This window comes from Microtus oregoni, unplaced genomic scaffold, assembly GCF_018167655.1.
Source record: "Microtus oregoni isolate MIOR12 unplaced genomic scaffold, Mior012 000002F_ref0000024, whole genome shotgun sequence".
Taxonomy (NCBI): Eukaryota; Metazoa; Chordata; class Mammalia; order Rodentia; family Cricetidae; genus Microtus; species Microtus oregoni.
The window spans coordinates 29,500,137-29,523,864 of record NW_024543061.1 but is presented as its reverse complement, the minus strand read 5'-3'; the positions used below and the strand labels follow the sequence as shown (position 1 = coordinate 29,523,864).

Here is a 23,728-nt window from a genome sequence, read left to right as displayed (position 1 = left end):
ATCTCTGTTGAAATAATATTTAACACATGCTGCACTTTTAATTAACTATCTGAATAATCTCAAATTAATACCAGAGCTTTAAAATAAGTTTTCATTTTCACATTTGGTAACATAATAGCAGCCCGGCTGGCCCATTTCCCCCTCCTTTGATTTAATTAAAAGCCCTTTTGTGTGTCTCTTGTCACTTCAGAAAGGGACAAAGACCCCCCCCACCCCCACCCCACATGGGCAGCCTGGCTCCAGGCTCCAGGTCCAGGTCTGAGGCTCTGGACAGTCTGGTTGCAAGAGACACTTAGGTGACATCTTTACAGAGGCCCAGACCCAGCCCTGGAGTGCCACCGAGTGGGCCAGCATGCCCAACACAGCACACACATTTGCCAGGGGTCCTGAGGCATGGAGAAGGAATGAGGCCCATTCTGTACCCACAGCATAGCCCTGAAGGCTAGGGTCAGTCATTGCCCTGTGTCCACAGTATGCCCAGCTAGGCACACAAACAGGCTGAAGAACTCCTGGCAATACCCTTTCAAAGATGTCACAAGCATATGAACATACACACACACACACACACACACACACACACACAATAGCATGTGCTGGAGCCCTCCTGGCTTGGTAGAATACTGTGTTTGGGGTCAGGTCTGGGAGCACCATTGGGCTTTGGGAGACGAATATAGGCACATTTAGGAGGATTTCTATAGCCTGCTTTCCTGTCTCTGCCCTTCCATTTCTACCTCTGCCTCGCTAGTCCTCTCTCTCTCTCTCTCTCTCTCTCTCTCTCCTCCCTCCCTCCTTCTTTCCCCCCACCCCCGTGTGTGTGTGTGTGTGTGTGTGTGTGTGTGTGTGTGTGTGTGTGTGTATGTTCATGTGGCTCTGTCTCGCCTGGTGCCCATTTCACAGATCCATCCCAGGCTCTGCTGTTCTGGAGATGACCAGGGCACAAGTCACCTAGCTGCCCATGTTTAGGTCATTTATTCAGTCAACAACTGCTGAGGATCCAAACCTGTTTGATAAACATCTTAAGCCTGTGGCCCAGGCTGAAGACTGTGAGAGGCTCTTTGCCTCTGCCACACAGCCATTCCAGTGGGTACCAGTGTGGGGTTCCATGACGGAGACTGGCCAGCAGGGGACATACAGCAAGGGAACTAGATGGCATCTATAAGAGGGTTAGAAAAAAAAAAGTCTCCCAGGACCCTGATGACATCGTGAGCGGCCACCCTGGGATCCAGTTCTTTCCTGGTTCGGAATGGCCAGCAGTAGCTGTTGGCCACAAACATCTCCTGCCCTGAGGGCTGTGGAGAGACAGCCAGACAGCTCCCACTCTCCAGCCTGGCTGGGGAACACCAGCTGGGCTATACCCGAAATGTCATGTGCACAACCGCACTGTCTCCATCTTAGTTACTGCCAGGCTCCAGTCACCGTGTTGACCAGATGCTTACAGCCACACGTGACCACTCAGTCACAGACACGCACACAATCACATTCAGAGACACACCCAGTCATCAGCCACAGGCTTTCACACAGGTGAACACATGGCCACAGGCGCGCACACAGTCACGTGACCACTCAGTCACAGACACGCACACAGTCACATACACAGTCACATGGCAATTCAACCATGAGCACTCACACAGGTAGACACTCCAGAGCCACAGGCAATCACACAGGAACACACACGGCTGCACACTGTCATCAACCATAGGCCCTCACGTGGGTACACATGCATGGGCACACATGATCACATGAGGTCACATGGGCTCCCAGGTCATGCATACAGGTGGGCACACAGCTCATGGTCCTGGGTGCAGACAAGCAGACAGCAGGCCTCCCACAGTGGAGGGGACCTGCATGAGCTCCCACTGCTGTCCTTCCAGCTGGTCAGGCGGCCCACATGGTGTCAGGATCTGTCCTCAGCACCTGGTAGCAGGGCATGAGCCCTGGGAGTCTACAGGTCCCAGGTCATGAGGGCCCCACCAGAGAGGGAAACAGACATAGAGATAACTTCAACTCAGAGCCACACAGCAAGAAACCCACAATAATGGGCGGTGGTGGCGCACGCCTTTAATCCCAGCACTCAGGAGGCAGAGGCAGGCGGATCTCTGTGAGTTTGAGGCCAATCTGGTCTACGAGAGCTAGTTTCAGGACAACCAGGGCTACACAGGGAATTTCTGTCTCAAAAAAAAAAAAAAAGAACGAGAGAGACAGACAGAGACAGAGAGAGAGAGAGAGAGAGCGAGCAGTGTAGCCCTTCCACTCATGCCGTACACCTCCTAACCCCTGCAGACTGCAGCAGGTCATCTCGTTCCCCTGGTGCTGGTCCCCTACTGGCCAGCCTCCTTGTCGAGCCCCACCCCGGTACTCAGTATGGGTGGGGAGGACCCTCTCCTAGTCACCAGCCTGGTCTGAAGATTCACCCCGAGAGCCGGGAGCTCCAGGTCTGGACCACAGAGGGCCCTTACTTGATTTTGCCAACCCTAAGGACTTGGCCCCAGGTCTGTGTTGAGGAGGTACAGACATTGGAGAGTCAGGGGGCTCACAAAGGGTCTAATGGTTGTCACAGGTAGGGATGGGGTAGGAGGACCGGAAGCCATGCAGGGAACTAGACTGTGTTCTGGCTCCCTGATTCCATCACTCAAGACGTGTGCACCTGGCAGAACACAGGTGCTGTCCCAGACAGATGCTGGGGTAAACACCTGGCTTCCACTCTCCTGGAACAGGCTCTCCCAAGATTCAGTGTCCCGGCAGCAGACACAGCCCTGCCGTAGGTTCTGAACACACTGATTGTAGCCGCGGGTAAGGGGCTTCTGAGGAGTCTGCATTTAGCTGAGCCCTGAGTAATAAGGCAGCAGAGCCGAAGACTGCCTGCTGCCGGAAAAGGACCCCAGGCAAAGAAGAACCAGGCAACCAGGCAAAGGCTCAGAGGAGCCAAAGTTCATGGAGGGAGGCTGAGTGGCCTGGAACCTGCAGAGCTGGTCAGGGGAGCTGCAGTGGGAGGAGACCATGGTTGCCAGGGCTCTACAACAACCTGTGCTCACATAGGTTAGTGACAACTACAACTAGATGCTCTGATTTTACAAGAAAATTTGGAAGTCTGGAATCGTACACAAAACTTTCTGGTTGTTGTTTTTTAAATTTATTTTTCTTTTTAATTATGTGGGGTGTGTGTGTGTGTGTGTGTGTGTGTGTGTGTGTGCAGTTTCCTTCGGAGTCCAGAGGCTTCAGATCCCCTGGAGCTGGGGTTACAGATGGTTGTGAGCCACCTACATGGTTGCTGAGAACCAAACTTGGGTCCTCTGGAAACAGCATGGCTTTTGACCTCACCAAAATGAAAGCATTTAGGAGGATGGCAGTCATCTTGACTGATGACCTCAACAAGATGGAATCAGCCATATGACGTACTTTTTGGTGATTTTTTTTTTTCCCTTTTTGGTTTTTTGAGACAGGGTTGCTCTTCCTTAACTGCTAAGCCGTCTTTCCAGTCCAGCTTCTCAGTTTTTAAACAGCTGTATTTTTGTTTTGTTTGTTTGTTTGAGGCTCCGGGCCTTCACTTTCTGATCAGCTGCTTCCACCTCTGGAGTGCTGAGATTACAGGGGGCGGCCACACTGAATCCTATACTCCTCTTCCACCAGCTGTGCCTCTGGGGCTAGTTTCTTGTTCCGTCTTCACCTGAGTTGTCAAATGGAGAAAATGGTGCTAACATTACGGGCTGGGTGGACAGGAAGTGATTAAACGTACTCATGTTTCCCCTGAGGGTTAAGATATCTTTTAAGGTGCCTGGTTCCATGGAGGTTTGGGGAGTCACAGCCAACGAAACATCTAACAGGACATGGAGAGAGAGAAGCAAGCAACAGGGTTTACTCAGCTGTCCTCAAGGAAACACCTAGAAGCCAGCGATACCAAAGCGAACAGGTAGTTCCTAGGAGAGTTGACATAAAAATGGCAGCCTCACCATGGGGGTGACATTTAACTGAACCCAGAAGGCACTGAGGAGGTATGGATGGCCCCAGGTGCCCCAGGTGGCACAGCGGAGCCGGGTTGAGAAAGGTAACAGCTGTGCAAAGGCCCTTGTGGCTAAGGGTAACATTGCGGCTGCATAGAGCCCAGGGGAGAGAAGTGAGGAGTGGGCTAGGGTGGAGGTCCTGTGGACTCTGGCCCATCCTCCCTGTCAGATGGGACTGGAGGAGAAGCATGCCTGGGGCTGATTCCAGAAGATCTGCTTACTACCAGAGAAGAGGCAGCCGGAAGTCAGGAAGGAGGCTTTTGCAGGCGTGGGGGTGGGAGTGGAGGGGGGAGCTGCAGCTAGGTGTGGGCCAAGCTGCCTGGGTTCTGGGGTTTGAGTGTCCAGCTAGCTTAGGGAACAGATGGCAGGCAGTCAAGGACTGGAGTCTGGCCTGGGTGCATAGGAGGGCTGGTTTTAGGATGGAGCAGGCTTCAAGCTCAGGCCTAAGTGGGGGGACATGGTCTCGTGCCTCAGACCAACCCCACCTGGACCTGGGCAAGCCAATAGAAACCAGTACAGGTAGGTGAGCCGAATTTTCCAGCAGGGTGGCACCCTGTGACAAGAACAGTAGTGTAGGTGTTCTTAGCCTTCGCTGAGCTTTCTGAGGGCCAAGCATAAGGAGAGGAGCCTGGAGGTCTCCAGCCCAACTTCCCAGTGGCCTGAAGGGTCTGGGACACTGGGAACTGTGGCTGGGCTACACAAAGTGCTGGGCCTCCTCTCCCCTCCCCCTCACCACCTGCAGGTCAGTCAGACCCAGGCCTTTGTCCCATCACCCAGCCCCACGCTCCGCATGGTGCCCCCGGAGCAAACACAGCTGAGTGCTGGGCTCGCGTGCCGCTCCCGCCCCCCAAATCTCCGGGGCTGCAGGGCGGAGGCTTAGCCGGCAGCTGCCTGGCTGACTAGGCAGGACTCACCAAGGCCCCTCAGTGCCTTTCCGCTGTGTGCCTTTGTCATGCAGATGGCCCGCTGGCTGCTGCCTAGGGGCTGCTCACTTGGGCGACTTCCACTCACAGCTGACCTGGGAGTGGGGGCTTCAGGCTGCAGGGCAGAGTGGTATTGAGGGACTCCATGCCTGTTGCCGGTAACAGCCAAATCACCGGGCATCTCGGCACCGGCTTCTTACTGCACCGTGCCGAGAGGAGCACAGGTCCAAGGCTTTCCGCAGAGGCCATAGGCACCCCTGGAGAATAACCCTGAACCCCCACCCACAGGAACAGCTCAGACCTCAGACTTCTTATGGTGGACCACTGGGATCCAATCCCTCCCCAGTCTAGCCTGCACCTTCCCAGAGTGCTTTGAGGACAGGACGGAATACAGGAATCCGGGCATGGGGAGGGCTTTTGGGTTCTCTCCTCCACAGCCTGTCAATCTCGAGGGCTGCTGGGTGTCTTAGATGAAGTGTCAGTGAACTTGGCACCCCACGCTAGAAGGCTCTGCATCCTGCCCCAGCTCTGGGGATCTCACTGGCGCTATGCTGTCCCATGTCCGTCTGTTGCAGCCACCCACCACCACAACCACCCCAGGAACAGTCTCAAAAATAGGCCGTCCAGTGGCTGGCGGTCCTTCCTGTAGGCATGAGCTATTCTGTCGGGAGGGTGGTCCTGCCATGTCACCTGTTGGGATTTCTTCTTCTCCTGGGCATTTTTCCCTGCTGGAATGGCCACCCGGACTGTTCCTCTTCTTCCTCACCCCCACGCAGATAATGGATGGCAGAGCTTCAAGCCATGCGTGCAGAACAGCACCCAGACCCAGCATGCTAAGCTAACCTGATGATGTTGGTACCCATCACAGGGAAAATCCTGAGGACTCAGGAGGAACAAAGGGGGAACACCCAGGGTGCTCAGTATGCCGCAGGAGTTTCAACTGGTAACTGTCCTTTAAAAGGAACACACAGGGGCTGGAGAGATGACTGAGCTGTTAAGAACATTTGCTGCTCTTTCAGAGGACCCAAGTTCAAATCCCAAGGCCTACACCTTGTACCTCACAACTGCCCGCAACTGACACAGAGATAATTAATAAAGTAGACCTTCAAACAAAACAGAATCAAGACCAAAATGCACAGGAGGAGTGGGCAAAGAGGCTTCAAAGCCAAGCACGTTTACCATGGGAATGTAGATGCCCAGGTGGGAGGGAGTCTAATGCCCGTCCTAGTCCAAGCTGTGTGGCCCCGGACCACTGACTCCAACCCTTCCGAACACAGTTTTCTCATATGTGTAAGGAGTGCTAATGAATGAATCACACCGGGGCCAACTAAGGACAGCATGAGGCTTCCCAGGTGGGATGCACACCTTCTGGTGGCTCCTGGGCTCCTCAGAGACCTCCTCCTCCCAGGCCCTTTGCTTTTGCTGGCCCTAGCTGTGGCCAGCTGAATCAAGTTGTCCTTCTGACTGGGGTGAGCAGTGGGTGGCATGGGGCGTTGTCGCTCGGGCTCACTGAGACTCAACCATGCTCTGCCTAGGAGAGGGGGTAAAGCTCCCCATCTCCACCAGGCCCTGCAGCTCAGCATTGTGGGGAAGGGGTGGGGGCTGTCTCTCAACCCAGGAGGGGCCTCACCTCAGCCAGATCTGGTTTCTAGTAGGACTGGTTTGTCCAGGTAGCCCTCGATGGACAGGGGAGATAAGGCCTATGCAGATTGACCAGGCCAGCTAGAAATGGAGGCAAAGACGGGGCTAGGCGCGGGTCTGAGGCAGAGTTGACTCATACCTTACTCCAGGCACCATCCTCAGCTTTGGGGGCTCCCTTTCCAAGTCACTCTTCCTCCCTGCAGGGAGAAGGATGGCACGGAGGTGAGCCTGGGGAGAGCCATGCCTTAGTGGAGGGTTACAGTGAGGAGGGTTCCAAGGCTCCAGAGCAGAGGACAGAGGCTGTGAAAGGGGAAGGGTGAGGGTGTTGAAGAGTTCACATTCCCACAGGCACCGCCTCAGCTGCCTCTGCTGTGTGGATGTTGACACAGTCGTGAAGGCCGCTAGCCTCTCACCCATCAATAGGGTATGCTCTGCCCACCTACTCCTGCCAGGCTCAGGAGGTGGGGTCTCTCCTATAAGGGCCCTGGCCCAGCACCCTAATAGGTTCTGTGGTCTGCCTGGATAACTACCAAACTGATGGACAACTAGCAGCTGCCAGCTGTGGGGTCCAGCAGAGGTCTGCTCACCCCCACCATGCCACGCGCTCAGTGCTCACCGGAGTCCTGGCCCTTCCCTAAGCTCCCTGTGTGTTTTCTCTGGCCTTTGACCTTGGATCTGTCCCTGACGAGGGCTGGGGAAAGGGACTGCTTCATCCACCAGGTGACAGTTGTGCCTCCTCTGGACTACTCTTTCAGGACAAGCAGCAGAACTTAAGGGGGAGACTCACTTGCTGGAAATTTCTTTGGGAAGTAACCCCAGGGAAAGAACTGAGCAAGAGGGGCAGAGCGGGCAGGAGGAGGTGACACAAACCACACATGGGACAAGAGGAGGGCAAAACAGGCAGAGGCTCTGCCCCACGGGCAGCTGCTTCCCTTGGGCGCCTAGGGTACAAACAGACCTTGAAGGTGGTCTTAGCAGTATGCCTGTGGAGAGGAGGGTCGAAAGCCAGCTAGACTGCCCTGAGCTTTAGGGCAGAGCTGGTCACATGGGCCCCATGGCCCACGACCGGAGGCAGTACGTGGAAAGAGCTTGGCATGGGGCAGAGAAGTCAATGCAGCCCTTGATGTAACAATAGAAAGTGTGGGTACAGTGAGGCCAGGGCACAGGCGAGCTCGATGGGGGGCAGCAGCCCCAGGTGTTTAGCCACAGCTGGCAGAGGAACATCACGTGTGCCATGCAGGCCAGGAAGGAAGCGAAGGGGTGGGCAAATGGAGGTCTCGGAGTGACAACAGGGTTCACTGTGGTTCTATGGAAGGACCAGTGACAAAGAACCCATCCAAAGATGGCCCGGGGAAGATTCTCAGGAATCTGGGCTGTGGCCACCCTAGGTGTCTCTCCTGGCCTGGAGCAGGTGACACTTGGAACAGGGCTGGGGTGTGTGTGTGACTGGAGTGAAGGGCCTGGCTGGAGCTCTGGGTTTGTGACTTGCACTTGAGAGCTCCTCCACGTGAGTGACCTGGGATTCCCTAGGAATTACCCAACCTAGGAGGGCATGACCAGGCCAACACAGCCCCAGATGTCAGAGCAACCAACCCAGCTCATCCCCAGCCAACTCCACCACAGGCTGAGGCTGAACCCAGGCGTCCAGAGCCCAGCCTTGACCCTGGATTGTTTCTGATGTGACAAAAAGTGGCCTGAGCCACAGACCTCCTTTTAAGCTGTGGCCATCCCCCACTTGCCCACTCTCCCTTGGTCTCCAAGTAGCTCCTGTGGGTGGTCAGCCAATCAGACGGCAGGGATTCACGGGGCCAAGCCCCAGCAGCCCCACCTTTCCCAGTCAAGATGCCCACTTGTCACTAAGTGTGGAGCCTGAGGGCTATGTGGGTTCTGGAAGTTGTCTTCCTGCCCCACAATGACAGTAGCCCTGTCCCACATGCTACAGCTGCATCCTTGATGGCATGATGTCATCAATGGAGTGGACAGTATGGCCTTCTTGCCCACAAGGACTCATCCTTCTCAGTGGCACACGAAGCTCTCTGAGCCATGCCTTCAGGTGGTCGGGGAGACCACCTTCTGTCTGTAACCCAGGTCATCCCACTCTCCTCCGAGAGGCAGCGGGCAGATGGCCCTTAGCAGAAGCCGGAGGTGATTTGTTGTTCATTCACGATTAACAGTGGGATAAAACAACTTTGAACAGGCTGCCACACAAGAGCCAAATGAAACAAGCTTGGATTCCGTTAGCTGAGAGTTAACTGGCCTGAAAAGGATTATGGCTCTGGGAAGTGGAGATGCAAAAACTCCTGGGGGGCTTCAAGGTGCCAACCAAGAGTGGATCTAAGGGTTAGCGGTGGGTCTTCTGAGCTGTGGGTCTCATCCGAGGCAGCAGTCCAGACCTACAGATGAGCCACCATGCATTAAGCCTAGATTTCTCAACAAATACAGGACAGCAGAAATGAGCACCCTACCCACTCCTGTGTCCTTACCCTCAGCATGGCCTTGATCCACTGGAAGAAGACACATTCGTGTATAGCGCATAATGAACAAAGTTGCCACTAGGAAGCAAGGGCATATAAGAAACTAACTCGCCTGGGTCAGGGCCAGGATCCTGGGAAAAAGGATATTTTTAGCTGCATCCCAATAAGGCAAGCAAATTAAGGCAAAATAAGAACATTAATGTGGGGTATGGTCACACACGCCCTTAATTCCAGCACTTGAGAGTAGAGGCAGACAGCTCCCTAAATTTGAGGCCAGCCTGTGATGTGGGATTCCCTTCTGTATGCTGCAAAAACCACTAGTTAATAAAGAAACTGTCTTAGGCCTGTGCAGGGCAGAATATAGGTAGGTGGGTAAAACTAAACTGAGTGCTGGGAGAAAGAAGGCAGAGTTTAGAGAAGCCATGTAGCCCCATCAGAGACAGACGCTGGAACTTTACCCAGTAAAGTTTACACAGCCACGTGGTGATACACAGATTATTAGAAATGGGTTAAATTAAGATGTAAGAGTTAGCCAATAAGAAACTAGAGCTAATGGGCCAAGCAATAATTTAATTAATACAGTTTCTATATGGTTATTTCAGGCTGAGCAGCTGGTAACAAGCAAGCAGCCTCCTACAACAAATGGTGCCAATGTGGACAGCTAAATCCATTTAAAACCTGAGAGAGTTAGAAAGTAATTCTAGACACAGACAGAACAGAGTTAAGCATGGTTTCTTGGTAGTATTTTTCTTAGGTGGGCTCTTTTGCTAGAGGTAAGTGAGCCTCATTTAAGAGAGGCTTCCTGACTCAGCATTAGCTGCAAAAACCTTGCAGCTCTTTTAAGAAGCCCTACCACCAAACACTTAAATGGTGTTGATGAATAGCCAGTAGCGTGTTTCTCGGTGGCGGGGACCTTGAAACTCCATAGAATTCTGGCAATAAACATGGCTCTGGCCAGTACCTCTGCCATGAGGCTAGACTCTCAGAAAGCTAAGGAATGGGGTGGATCCAGCCATCAAAGCTGCGGCTTTAAATCTAGCCATATGGCTTAGCAATTTAAAGACTCATGTGGTCAGAAAAAGAGAGATATACAGTAAAGATAGATTCAGATGAAGAAAACCTCTAAATGGTTTGCAGTGTGTTTAAAAATATGTGTAGGCTTGGGAAAGAAAAGAAAAAGGATAAATTCCTTAAAACAAAAAAGAAGGAAAGAGAGTAGGTGGGTGTGGTGGCACATACCTTTAATCCCAACACTTGAGAGACAGGTGGATCTCTGAATTCAAGGACAACCTGGTCTACAGAGTGAGTGCCAGAACAGTCAAAGATACACAGAGAAACCTAGTCTCAAAAAAACAAAAATTAAAAAGAAAAAAATAGTCTAAAATAAAGCCACATAAAGATGGAAAATATAAAGGGAGTCTGGATACTGTATATTATTATGTTATCTTTAAATTGTTTGATGGCTGAGGAAGGAGCATCAGCTACTTAAAGATATTTGATTATAAATGTTGCTGGATTAATCTAAGATAGGTATTTTGAAAATGCCTTGACTTCAAACTTGAAGTCAAAAAAAGCATGTTACTTTGGAGAAGAGGTTTTGTTTTTGTTTCCATAGGAAATGAGAGACTGTGGACTCATTCCGAGTTAAAAAAAAAATCATGTCTGATCAAGGAAGACCCCTTGAGAAATCTCCAATAGGAGCAGATGGCCCAGATGTCTAAGTTCTACATTCAGAACAGCCTCAAGACTTCTGGCTGAGATGATCAAGCCTCACAGAATATTCCAGGCAGGACTTGACCATAATTGTAAATTTTTTAGGTCCCCATAAGATTATCAGCACCCCCAATCAGATGAAGTAGACTGGAAAATTATGCCCACATTCCCAAAAAAATTGATTATGGATATTTATCTTTGTTTAGAATGTTGGTTACAAGTTGTTATGGATAATGGTCAGGACAAAAAGCTAAACAAAGGAGATTAGATTCAGAGTTCTTGTTTGTTCTATTTTTTAAAAAAGGGGGGGAGTGCTGTGGGGCAATGGTCTTTTATCCTGTCACTTATATTATTTTTAATAAAATGCTGGCTTACCAGTAGCCAGGCAGGAAATATAGGCCAGGGTGATCAGGCAAGAAGTAGAGGTGGGAGTGATGAGAACAGGAGAATTCTGGGAAGAGGAAAGAGTCAGTCTGCAATTGTCACCCAGATGCAGAGGAAGCAAGATGAGAATCCCTCTCTGACAAAGGTACCAAGCCACATAGCTAACACAGACAAGAATAATGGGTTAATGTAAAATGTAAGAATTAGTTAATAAAAAGCCTGAGCTAATAATAGGCCAACAAGTTTAGGATTAATGTAGACCTCTGTGTGTTTCTGGGACTGAATGGCTATGGGACTGGGCAGGACAGAAGCCACTGTCAACAGGCTTGGTCTACATGGTGAATTCCAGGACAGCTAGGGAGATGTAGAGAGACCCTGTCTCAAAAACAAAAACAAAATATTATTGGTATGAAGAACAATGTTGCAAGGGCCCTGTGACAAGTAGGTGAAGCCATGAGAGACTCCATGAGATTTTCTACACAAGGCCCAGGTGAGAGACAGGAACCAAGCGCCAGGGGTTTTGTCTTCCACTCCCATAAATGCAGGGTAAGGAGTTTGAATTTTTCTTTTCTGGGCTCTGTGGAAAGCCATTGGAAAGTTTTAAGTAGGGCAAGAACCTAGTCTAACTCACATTTGGCCATGGAGGCCAGAAACAAAGCAAAAACAGAAAGACCCACTAGGAGGTATTTGTGTAACACAGATGAGAGGCAATGGCTGCCTGAACCCCAAAGCCAGGCTCAGGCAGAGCACTTCCTAAACTTCATAGACTAAGTCCCAGCCCAGTCTCTCTAGCTAACCCTGGGTTCTCGCATACCTAGCTGCAAGAGAGTCTGGCAAATGTGACCTTGTTTGGGAGACCTTGTGCTGTGAAAGAAGCTAGGACTCTATTTCTGAGGAAGAGAGGCACAGCATGAAGCAGCTCTACCACAGTGACTAGTTGGTCCTCTCAATGATGTGCAGTGCACACACATGGTGCACATACATGTAGATAAAACATACACATAAAATAAATACTTCTAAAATTATTCTATTATAGGTATGAATGTGTGTGCGCATGCACACATATACACACATGTCACACATGCCTGGAGATCAGAAGATAAGTTGCAGGAATTGGGTGTCTCCTCCCACTTGTGTGGGTCCTGGGGATCAAACTCATGGTGTTGGGCTTGGTGGCAGAAGCCCTTGCCCACTGGACCATGGCAGCAGCCACTGCTGTCTTCTTGTGGTCGTAGTTACACACACTATGGTTGTCTGGTTCTGAAATCCCCCGGAAAGTCAGTGGCTTACAGCAGTGATAGAGCGTATGTGGCTGACTCGGTTTCTTGGGTCAGGAATCCAGGAACTCATGGCTGGTTGCTGACACAGGGTGTCCCGTGAAGTTTCCATTAGCTTCCCGTTGCTGTAACATAAGGCCTGAGACAATGGAGCTTAAAAGGAAGGATGGTTTATTGCCTCAGAGATTCAGAAGTTTTGCACTATGGTTCCTGGGCCCTGGGCTCTGAGCCTGTAGAAGGCAGAACATAAAAAATGCAAGCTAAAGGCAGAGAAGGCAGCTCCACTCATGACAGAAACCAGAGAACAAGAGGACTAGGAAACCAGTGTTCCTACTTGAGACACCCACAGTGAACGGAAAGCACCTCCTCCTCATAAAAGTCCCACTCCCTCCCAGTAGCACTGGGCCCTTCTAGAACATTCCAGAACCAACTAGAGCAAGGTTGCTTCTAAGATGCCAACTGCCATTTTTTGAGCTGGGCTTGGGCTGGGCCTCTCTGAGATGGCATGCTCACCCCTGGCCCATGGAAGCAGGCTGCTGAAGGTGGCTCCACCTCTTGGACCTCCCCTGGTCTCCCGACAGAGTCTCTGAACGCCACCATACCTTCTGACCCGGTCTCCAAAGCTAAGCTCTGCTATTTCCAAAAGACCCTGGAGATGAAAGGCCTCAGACTCAGACCCTCTGAGTGGAACTCACACAGGGACATCATGAATATAGCGATCACTGGAGGGGGCCTCCCCCTCCTTCTTGTTGACCCTACACAGATGGAGGCTAGCAGGAGAAGCCGTGCCTTGGGCAGATCAACCTAAGTGGCTTCATCAACACTTACCAGCCTGCATCTCCATGCCGCCCAGGACCCTGTCATGCTTGCCTAGCCTTCTGTCTTCCTCAGACACTTGGAAACTCCCCCGAGCCCCAGGCTTCTCTTTAACAAATGAACCCGTCCTTCAACTTTCCAGGAAAAAAAAGTAGACGCTATGGAACTCATCTTCCTGTACCAAGCACCGTGTGTGTGTGTGTGTGTGTGTGTGTGTGTGTGTGTGTGTTTGTGTCTGTGTGTGTGTGTGTCTGTTATCCATGTGTGTTTGTGTTCCTCCCTGCAGCTTCAGTACAAGAGGTAAATGTGATCCAAGTCTCCAGTACTTGGTCCTCCCATCTTCCCCAGGATTTATCACCGTCCCTTCTCCCCTGCCTATGCCCCTCCCTCATGCACTGTCCTTTCACCTGAAGCTCTCCAGCCTGCCGCTCTCTTTCTTCCCTCCCTCTCCTCGTGGTGGAGAGTTCAAATCTTCCTCTACTCCAGTGTGTCTGTAAATCTCACATCACTCTAGGAGCAAGCCAGAGGTCACACTCCCTCAAGAGGAACTAGTAGTGGGTCCGTGTTGTGCCAGGACCTGCACTCCTGGGTGGGAGGTGCCCACCTGTGTCAGAGAAAGGCGGTGTGGATATCAGGCAGATGCCAGCTGTCCCGATGTCTCCAAATGGGCGTAGGGCCCTCCACCAGACAATGCTGGACCCAACAGGGACAGCCCCATTGTGCAACCAGTAGTAAATAAAAGCCAAGACTGGCCAGCAAGCTTGCATTGCTTGTGGGTTGTTTCACAAAGCAGTTGACAGCAGCCGTCAGAATTCCAGACCCTGACATAGGAAGGACAGATGTCACTACTGTGTGAGCCCCTGACTATAGAACTGGGCACAGTTAGCAATGACTGCCAAGGTCATGATGGGTGGGCCACACTGCGAGCCCTTGAAGCCAGTACTCAGTCTTAAATTTATCAAAAGAGGTGACATCAGGTGACCCTGCAAAGATGCTGCAGTAGGCACACACCACCCTCTGGAGAGCTTTAGGTCCCAGCACACCTCTGATGGGGCTGATGCCTACCTGCTGGAGATACTGACGTGGCAGAACAGGTAGATGGTCCCCACAGCGTGCTCGGGCCCTGACCAGCAACGACGGTCCGAGGCACAGATGTTGATGGCTGCTGGGTGACAGCTGAGCCCTGTGGGTGGGCACTGGGCAGCCCACACCCAAGCATCTAACACCAATGACTCCAGCAACCCTCCAGAGGAGAACTGCCCATCGTGAGATGGGCGGCCAGACTGTGGCGGGAGCAGCCACCTGGGGCAAGCCACAGGCTCAGAGGTTCTGCGGTGGGTGCCCATAAACCAGCTTTTCCCAGCCAGCAACCATACTGGCTGATAAGCCTAATTAATAATTAACTTTTTAATTAAATATCAATTTAAAGCAACACTTGTGCTGTCTCTTGTAGTGAATGCCTTGGCCTTCCTTTCCTAGAGAATCTGTTGAGGTCAGGGCATGTTGGCAGCCTGTGGTGAATGCCTTGGCCTTCCTTTCCTAGAGAATCTGTTGAGGTCAGAGCATGTTGGCAGCCTGTGGTGGAAGGTAAAGGAGAGAGCTGGAGGTGGTTGTGGCAAGCTGGTGCCCATGGCTTTCCTCACCTGTGGCCACAGGGATCCTGGACCCGCAGCACCTCTCCAACCACACAGGACATAGTCCTCCCCTTTACCTCCAAGCCTCTTCTGCTTGCTACAGTCAGGACGAAACTGTCCCTGCCCTCGGTGAGTAGGCTGGGCCCAGGCAGATGGACAGAGACCCAGGGTGGATGGTCCCAAAGGAGAAGAAATAGGTAACCAAATGCCATGGGGAAGGGGGCTCTGGCTGACCTGGCTGGGGAGGGGCAGGTGATAGCTCCTGGGAGGAATCCAAGAGGCAGAGGACCTCATGCACTCCCGATGTTTAGGGAACACGACTGCATCCTAGCCACCAACTCAGACCCTACAAGCTACTCCAGGGGTTTCCTGACCGGCTGCTTGGGTGACCGCAGGCGTAACCACGGCGCCTGGGGGCTTGAGAGGCTGCCGGTGCCAGGTTCCTGCTTTGGGGTGTAACAGCACAGTGTGGTCGTCGGGCAGGTGGCCCTGGCCAGCGCTGCCCAGAGCCCATACTACAGAGCTCGTGGAGCGGAACCTGTCCCAGGGACAAGCCAAGGGGAACCAGGGCCTGAAACACAGGAGGCAGCTCAGTCAGGGGAGCTGCTTAGAGAGGGGCCTTAGGCTACTCTGAACGTGAGTGGTCTCAGGCCAAGATGCAGATACTGAGGTAGAATATGTGACAGATGGGAGGGACCCCAGGGGCAGCCACATCCCCACCTGACTGTCTAGGCCTACAGAAGACACTTTCCTAGGATGGGTGGTCTTCACTATCATACAGTATACCCATGGGGGAGTTCACTGCTATGACCAAGGCCCTGAGACAAGGAACAACACCTTTGAGAGTGACCATTGGAGTGTTCCCAGAGCCAGGGGAGAAAGTACAAACAGAAGTATAGGAACAGGGACCACAGGGGAGGGGACAAGCCTGTGGTCTTCAGTAGGAAGACAAAGACCCCATCAAGGGAGGTATGGGCTTCTGGCTTCATCCTGATCATTGTCATCCCCCTGCCTGAGTGATTCTACCAAACCCACATAACACGGGACCTCCCTCCAGCCCTGCTCCCAGCCAACCACCCTCTGGCCTCTCCCGTGCCCCACACCCCAGACAGGACCCACACTTCTACCCTTAGATTCACTCAGGGGATCTGCACTTGCCCAGGTCCTGCCCCAGACCAGATAGTCAGTGCCCTCTCTGTGTCACCTGGAAAATGGGTCCCCTGGTCTTAGAACCATTGGAGAAGTTGGTGGTGAACCAGTCACTCCACCAGCCCTTCTGTGTGGTCCTGTGAGGAGAGGAGGTGAATCATATTATCCACAAAGATATCCCTGCCCTGGTCCTCCACAGGATGGACCAAGTCTCAAGAGGAGGCTGAAGTAAGGACTCAGGTTGGGAGATGGCTTTGGGTGACCCAAGTGTCATCCCCAGGGCCTTGTGAGAGGAAGACAGAGAGGGACAAGAGTCACAAAGACCCAAGGATGCTGGCTGCTAACTTCGAAATGGAAGGAGGCTAGGACAGACCTCTAGACCCCGGGAGAGCCAGGCTGACAACACCACTGTGGACAGAGACAGGATAAACTTGCGTTGCTATAAGCACTAAGTTTGTCATTTTTGTCCAGAAGCAATGGAAGGCAAACAGTCCAGCCTGGTCCCATAGTCTCTTAAGCTGGGGATCCAGCCCCCTCCAGATCAGGGCTATCTCATGGTTGTCCTTATCATCCCAGCCCCTTGGGAAGCTGACTGAGGTAAGGGGACCACTTGAGCCAGGAGCTCAGGACAGCACCGGCAACATAGCAAGATGTTATCTCAAAAGATTTTTTTTTAACCAAAAAACAAAATGTAAGAGAAAAGCAAGCTACAGATGTGCATGAGTCTTGCATCCATTAGCCAGCTGTGCTCAGCGCAGCTCTGGTGCAGTGTGTGGGGGTGCACACTGCGGTTGTTGTAGTTTAGGGGTGCATACTGTGGCTGTTCTAGTTTACACTCTTCTGTACGCTTTGATCTTGCCAGGGGTATGAGCTGGGACATTCCAGTCTCACCATGGCTTTAGCTTCAGGAACCACCAAACACGGGAGGGGCTGTGACACCACCCCACCATTAATGGAGACTGGTTCCAACTCTGCCCAGCCTGGGGAGGGGTCAGTATTCCCTGGACACTGAAACTTATGATCCTCTATGGCCCATGATTGGAAAGGAGAGAGGGTGAGGCCAACCCTCCTGGTAACTAAACAATGGGCATGGTTTCCACCCAGCCGCCAGATCCAAGTCCAGACAGGATGTGGGATGGTGGGTGCCAGGAGTCGGGAGGGGACAGATTGGTGTCTAGTGGAGACAGTATCGGTTTCAGAGGATGGAGCAGCTCTGGAGGTGGGTGATGGGAACAGCAACAGGATCCTTGTTGGGTTTCAAGCCACTACCCTGCACCTTGTGGTTGAAGTGGTGAATTTTACGCTGCATGGACTTTTCCACAATTAAGATAACAGAGAGGGGAGAAAGAGGTGGCCCTACGTGAGCTGGAGGCTGCCACGGAGAGCGGAAAGGATGCCCTGGAATTGCTGAGATGGAACTGCCCCAGTCCAGCTCACATGAAGAAAAGGCGTACATTATAGTGGAATGTTCTAGATCTTCAGTTGAGGGCAGAGCAGAGGCAAGACTTCGGTCCTCCTTCTAGCATCTCCCCTTGCACTGCCCTAAGAGGTGAAGGCCATGGCTGCTTGAGTTCTGGGAACTGCCTGACAGTCCCACCCTGCAGGGTGGCTGCGAGAGACGCTTGAGGTTGAATGGTGGCGGGCTCGTACCACAGGGCACTCCGCACCGCCTCACCACGGGGCACTCCGCACCGCCCCACCACGGGGCACTCCGCACCGCCCCACCACGGGGCACTCCGCACCGCCCCACCGCTGGGCACTCCGCACTGTCCCTGCCCCAACACAGGGCACTCTGCACTGTCCCTGCCCCACCACTGGGCACTCCGCACCGCCCCACCGCTGGCAAGGTACAGTCTCTATCACTGTGGCAATGGTTGATGGTGCAGTAGAAACTTCTGGAGGGAGGCATCTGGTCTGGCTGAGCTGAGCTGCCAGGGGTGTGTCAACCTGTACAGCGCACAGGCTGACTGGAGGGGGGGGGGGGGTCTGACACTGCCTATCACCCTGCCCCAGGGACAGAGAGGAGTTCAGGACTAGCAGGAGCACCTTTGGGTCCGTGGCAGACTGACTTCCTAGTCAGGCTATGGGGCCTGGATGTGGGTGAAGGAGCATGTTGGTCCACAGTCACCTGTGTGGCAACCATAGCCCTTACTTGAATCCTGTTCAGCCCTCTCTTCTGCAGGGTCCCTCCTATCCCTATGCCTCCCTCCATCTCCCTCTCCTCTCCGACTTTCTCTGATCTCAGTCATTCTGCAGTCCCACCACCCACACCCCCTCAGCCCACTCCCTTATCTGGGTCCCGCACAATCCAGGGAGCCCATCCCCATGACAACAGGGCAGATGGCCCTGTGATAGTGGCTCTCCCTCCCACCATGGCTCAATCCGTCTTTGAAATTAAATCAGCTGTGATAACATCAAGGGCCAGAGGGAGGGGAGGCTGCCTGTGCCCCACCCACCCCGCCTGCTCAGAGGAGGGGACCAGGGGGGCAGACCAGCTTGCAGTGTGGTCAGGTGACATTGGCCTGGTCTTTTGCCTTAGGAACCTCAGTCTCTCCATCTATAAAACAGGCTGATCATATTTATGTCTTAGGCCAGTGGAAAGCTTGGGAACAATGGGCAGGCCCGATGCCCTTCAGCCCACATGGACCCTTAGCCCCTCTGAAAGCCTCCCTAGTCAGGCCTTGGGCACAGAGAGAGCTCCCCAGAGCAGAGGCCGTAGATCACGGGCCTTACTGTCGAGGCCACGCTATCCGGCAGGTAACATGCTCTATGGTACCAGAGCGGTGTCTGCATTCTCCCCAGCACGGTCAGGCCCTTTTGGACAATTAGGGCCCCTGCAGGATGCAGCAGTTTGGGAGTGGAGAGCAGAGAGAGCCTGAAAGGGCCTTTGAGACTGGAAAAGCTGGATGGGTGAATTGGAGTCAAGAGTCCAAAGAGGGTACACTGTATAGAAACTGGGAAGGGGAGCGGGCAGAGGGTTGAGGCAGGGCTGCAAGACACCTGGGGAGGAAGGAGGCTGGGCCACAGGTGCAGCCTGTGCAAGTGCCCTGAGGCAGGACTGTGCTGGTGCAGGCAGTGACGATGCTGGCAAGGCTGGAGCAGAGCAAAGGGAAGCTGGAGTCTATGGGGCAGGTGACTTGTGGCCTCCCAGGGACCGTGAGGAATGATGGCTAATGCCAGGGAACGTCTCAAAATGCTCCTGATTTTTGCTTTTTGGACTTTACAAACTCCACTGGCTATGGAGTGAGAATAAACAAATAGAGACAGGGGAAAGAATGGGACGTCCAGGTAGATAGGAAGGATGGGAAGTAGCTGGGGACAACAGGGTAAAGTTATACACCGTCCCCAGATCCTGATGTACCACAGGGCGAGGCTGGCAGGATCTGTGGTTGGCAGGTCTCCAGTAAGCCCCTGAAAGGTAAGACACAAGTGGGGGCATGGGCAGCTAGTCCCCACTGTAGACTCAGCAGGGCTCCAGGATAGATTTATCTTGGGCAGGATGCCCTGCCCAGGGAGGCTTGTTGATGACTCCCGGGAGACGACAGAGAGTGGGCTTTTCGGGAGGAATTTAGTGAGCCGGAGAGAAACCAGCAGGCCTTACTTCCCACTTTGCTACACCTCGAAATGGTATTCCCATGGAAGAAACAGAATGGACACTGGCCATGGCTCTCAGGAATTGTCACCCAGCAGAAAGGAGGATGAGAGGCTGAGCAATATCATGGGGAGAATGAAGGGGCCTGAACCAGTTTAAGATTCTGGTCTCTTCTCTGGAGCTTCCCTCTCCAGGGGAGCAGATTCCACAGCCTGCAGGGCCTCAGAGCTTTCATTTTCAAAATGGGCAAAGATGTTGCTTATGGGACCCTGGGCTGAGGACCTGAGGCAGCCCTGGGGAGGGTTGGGAATGCCACATCTTATCTGTGCTGGAGGGAGAGGAGACACAGGAGGAGACTCAGGAAGGGGGCAGCCGGTGGTCCCTGGCACCAGGATTCTTGGGATACTGGAATCCCCGAGTCTGGCAAGCTCTCAGACTTCCTCTGGGCACCTAACTGGAGTGTGTGACTGTTTGGGGCTGCTCGGCTCTAATTGGATTTGTCCAGCAGCTGTCTGACCTAAGCAGGCCCACTTGAGGTGGCCCTAGCTGGTCAGTCGTCAGGGACATTAGCAGGTCAACAGGGGCAGAGGTCGGGTGGTGAGTGCCATGGGGACTTTGATAAAGTCTGTCCCCAAGCAGGGCTGGGAGCTCAGGCTCTGCCTTCTGTGTACCCCAGCTCCTTTGCCCCACCAGTAACGTGGTTAGCTGCTTCCAGCTGCCGGCTGGCTGAAGACCCCTGAGGCATATTCCAGGGAACTAGGGCCCAGGCCAGGCCTCAGGGCCAACAGCTTCTGGCCATCACACTTGCAGCACTTGGCTGGCCCTGGCAAGCTTGGGGTGATACCTAACTTCCTAGAACAGGAAGAAGATTCCTGGGCCCATCTCTCAGCAGCCTGCACTCCTCCCCAAGTGGTTCTCTTTCTAGTGTTGTGTGGGGAAATGGGGACAAGTTCTTCCCTGGTTCCCTCAGTCAGCCAAGTTCCCTCAAGGCCTCCTGCCCTCCTGCCACCGTCCCTCTGACCTGCTGTGCCCTGCAACCTTGTATGTCACCTCCATCCTCTCCTCACCACAGGCTGGACCTCTTCCGAAGCTGGAGTTTCTGTAAGAGCAGCGTCTGCTCATCTCATCAACCCACTCAGCGACCACAGGATCTGCCCCTTACCTGAGAGTTACCCTGTCACTAGCCAGTGTGAACCCTGGAGTTGTCACGGCCCCCAGCCACACTTGCTGCTGTGCTCACTGCAGGAATAGCCATTATGGGCATTGTTTAAAGGTTGGTCCCTTCGTTCCAGGACCCAGGATGGAACGCTGACTCAGCTGCCTGCCAGTCACGTAACCTTCCCTTTACCTCAGTTCCCTCTTCCACAATATGGAGCTGAGAACCATGTGAAAATTGGGGGTGTTCCACAAAGTGACTTACATTCACTTTGCTTGTCTCTTCTTGTTCGTCCTATAGGGTCACTTGGTCCTGCCCCAGGCCCTTTTCACGTGCTGGTCCCACAACCCAGAATGCTCTTTCTGAGCTGTCAGCACCTCAGAAGGTCCTCCCAGGAGACCTGACCCAAACTCTCCCTGCCCCTCTCAGCTTGTGACGTTGCTGCCCCCAGCCGACCCAGTGGTTCCTGGCACCAAACAAGAGCATACTATACTCGTGGTAGGAACAGGGATCTCACCTGCTGCCCATTCAAAGGCCCTGGATGCATCATCATGCAGAGAGAAGCATGATGGGAGGTCCCAGGGAGAGGATGGGGGTGCTGAGGCTGGGGAGGGAGTTGAGGTTAGACCTCAAGGGCTCTATGGTGGGGACGAGGCAGAGGACTTTATGATCAGAACAGAAGAGGTGGGAAGGTTGAAAGCGGTGTAGGAAAGAAAGGATGGCTGCTATTCCATTAGTGGGTGAGAAAACATGGGAGTTGGGCAGGAGAGACTGAGGATGGCGGTCATCCTGGAGAAGGAACATGAGAAGGGCAGAGAAGGTAGGACCTGAGGGTGACAGGATGGGCAGATGAGAGAGATTAACCACCACCTAAAGACCCGGTCCTAGGCTTGCTGTGGGAATCAGCTGGTGCTGGGCATGGAGGCCACAGCTCCTGAGTATGTCTGTGGAGTTGGGGCAGCCACACCGTGGGCCTACAGCGACACACCCCCACTGCTGAGGATGGGAGACGTATCTACATGAGTTCACTTGGAACATTTATTAACCACTAGCTTGCAACTACTGTGGTCCCTTACGATGGTGACTGGCCCAGGGACAGGATGGGTGGCTCTCACTTGATGTCCACCCGCATGAGCTTCTCCTTGCCATTGACGGTTACTGACCGGAGCTTTCCATCCTCTTCCACCTCCACACGTTCCTGGCCATTCTCAACAATGCGCTTGGTGGTCACCTTGCGGCCATTTACGATCTCCGTGGATGACATCACTGACTTGAACCCTGAGTTGCCTGAACTGGAGCCACCGATGGAAGTGGACGAGAAGGTGGCACGGCTGCCCCCACCACGGCCCAGGGTATCAAAGGACGAGAAGGCCTCCATGAACGCCGGGAACTCACCGAAGCCCGAAGAGAAGGCCCCACGAAAACCATGGGGCCGGCCACGGTCACTGAATGGGGTGTCCCAGAAATCAAAGGAGAAAGGGTCCATTCCCCCAAAGAACTCGCGGAAGATATCCTCCGGATTGCGGAAGGGATAGCCAGCGCCAAAGGGACTGCCATGAGGGACATTGCCACCACCACCAGCCCTCCAGCTGTCACAGCCTGCCCGGTCATACACAGAACGCTTCTTAGAGTCCGACAAGACCTCATAGGCCTCAGACACCTGCTTGAACTTCTTCTCAGCCTCCTCCTTGTTGTCGGGGTTTTTGTCGGGGTGCCAACGCAGAGCCAGCTTCCGATATGCCTTCTTGATGTCCTCAGGGGAGGCACTGGACTTTACCCCTAACACCTCATAGTAGTTGGCCATGGCAAGGGTGGAGGGGACCGGATCGAATTGACGAGGGCTGAGGAGGGCTGGGGCAAGTGGTTGGGGTCCTCCCTTGGGTGGGGGACTTGCCGGAATCTGCTGGCTCTGGGTGGCGAGAGTTTAACTTTCCATCCTCCTACTTCTCAGGGACAGGTGGAGCCTCCACTGAGAGGGGTGGGGGTGGGGGGTAGGGACAGTGCCGCTCTGGGCTAGGCCCAGGTGGCCCCTTCCAAGCTGGGGCCAGGGCCCTTTGTGACATAAGCACTGAGTAGCAAGTTCCCCCACCCCCTCAGCCAAGTTCTACACATCATAGGGCCGTGGGGGAGGCTGATCTCTGTGGAAGACCTGGACTGTGAGTTTGGCTATGTAGAGGGGATTTACTGGGATTCCTGGGAGCCAACGAGGAAAGGCAGGGTCAGCTGTGGGACTGGGTCAGTGACACCAGAGTTAGGTAGCAGTGGTCAATGAGAGGAGCAAGGACTTCCTGGGGTCTGGCCTCCGAGCCGACTCTGCGTTGCTGTGAAGGGCTGAAGAGGCCCCAAGCCCCTTGGGTTAGATAGCGGTGGTCATCTATCATATTTGTGGCCTGTTATTTCTAGATTCTCACAGACATCAGGAAGGCAGGCATGTTCGTAAGCAACTGGGACAGATCCAGCCCATAGTGCGCGATCAGCAAAGATTTGTTTAATGTATGAGGCTCAGAGACATCGCAACAGCTCAGGGTCACACAGCAAACCTGTGAGGGAGAAGGAAACTGGAACTAGGGCCATCTGGGCCATGGTGGCCAGCAAGGAGAAGGTCCATTCTGTTTAACTCAGGTATAAAAGGTGATTAATAGCTGTTCAGTGATGGCGCACGCCTTTAATCCCAGCACTTGGGAGGCAGAGACAGGTGGATCTCTGTAAGTTCGAGCCCAGCCTGGTCTACAGAGCGAGTTCCAGACAGGCTCCAAAGCTACAGAGAAACCCTGTCTCAACAAAAAAAAAAAAAAAAAAAAAAAACAAGAAGATAAAAAGGTGATTAATACAAAGTACGGGTGAAGGAAGACAGGGCAGGAGCCCCCAACAACAAGCCACCTCTGATCCCTGGAAACCAAATGTAGTCCCATACATGGAAGAAAAATGTAGAGGCAAGCTCATCTTAGACCTGGAGAACATCTTTGGAGTA

The 23,728-nt window shown here is 53.2% G+C and overlaps 1 protein-coding gene across 1 annotated transcript; it reads right to left on the bottom strand.

Annotated features, from left to right (window-relative positions):
- Window positions 1–21,868: 21,868 nt before the first annotated feature.
- Window positions 21,869–22,561, bottom strand: Dnajb8 (DnaJ heat shock protein family (Hsp40) member B8). The gene has a single exon (XM_041643938.1). The coding sequence runs from the start codon at window positions 22,559–22,561 to the stop codon at window positions 21,869–21,871; it is 693 nt and encodes a 230-aa protein (XP_041499872.1).
- Window positions 22,562–23,728: the final 1,167 nt, after the last annotated feature.

Coding starts and splice junctions, on each gene's coding strand:
- Dnajb8 (XM_041643938.1), bottom strand. CDS start 22,561: ATGGCCAACTACTATGAGGTGTTAGGGGTAAAGTCCAGTGCCTCCCCT.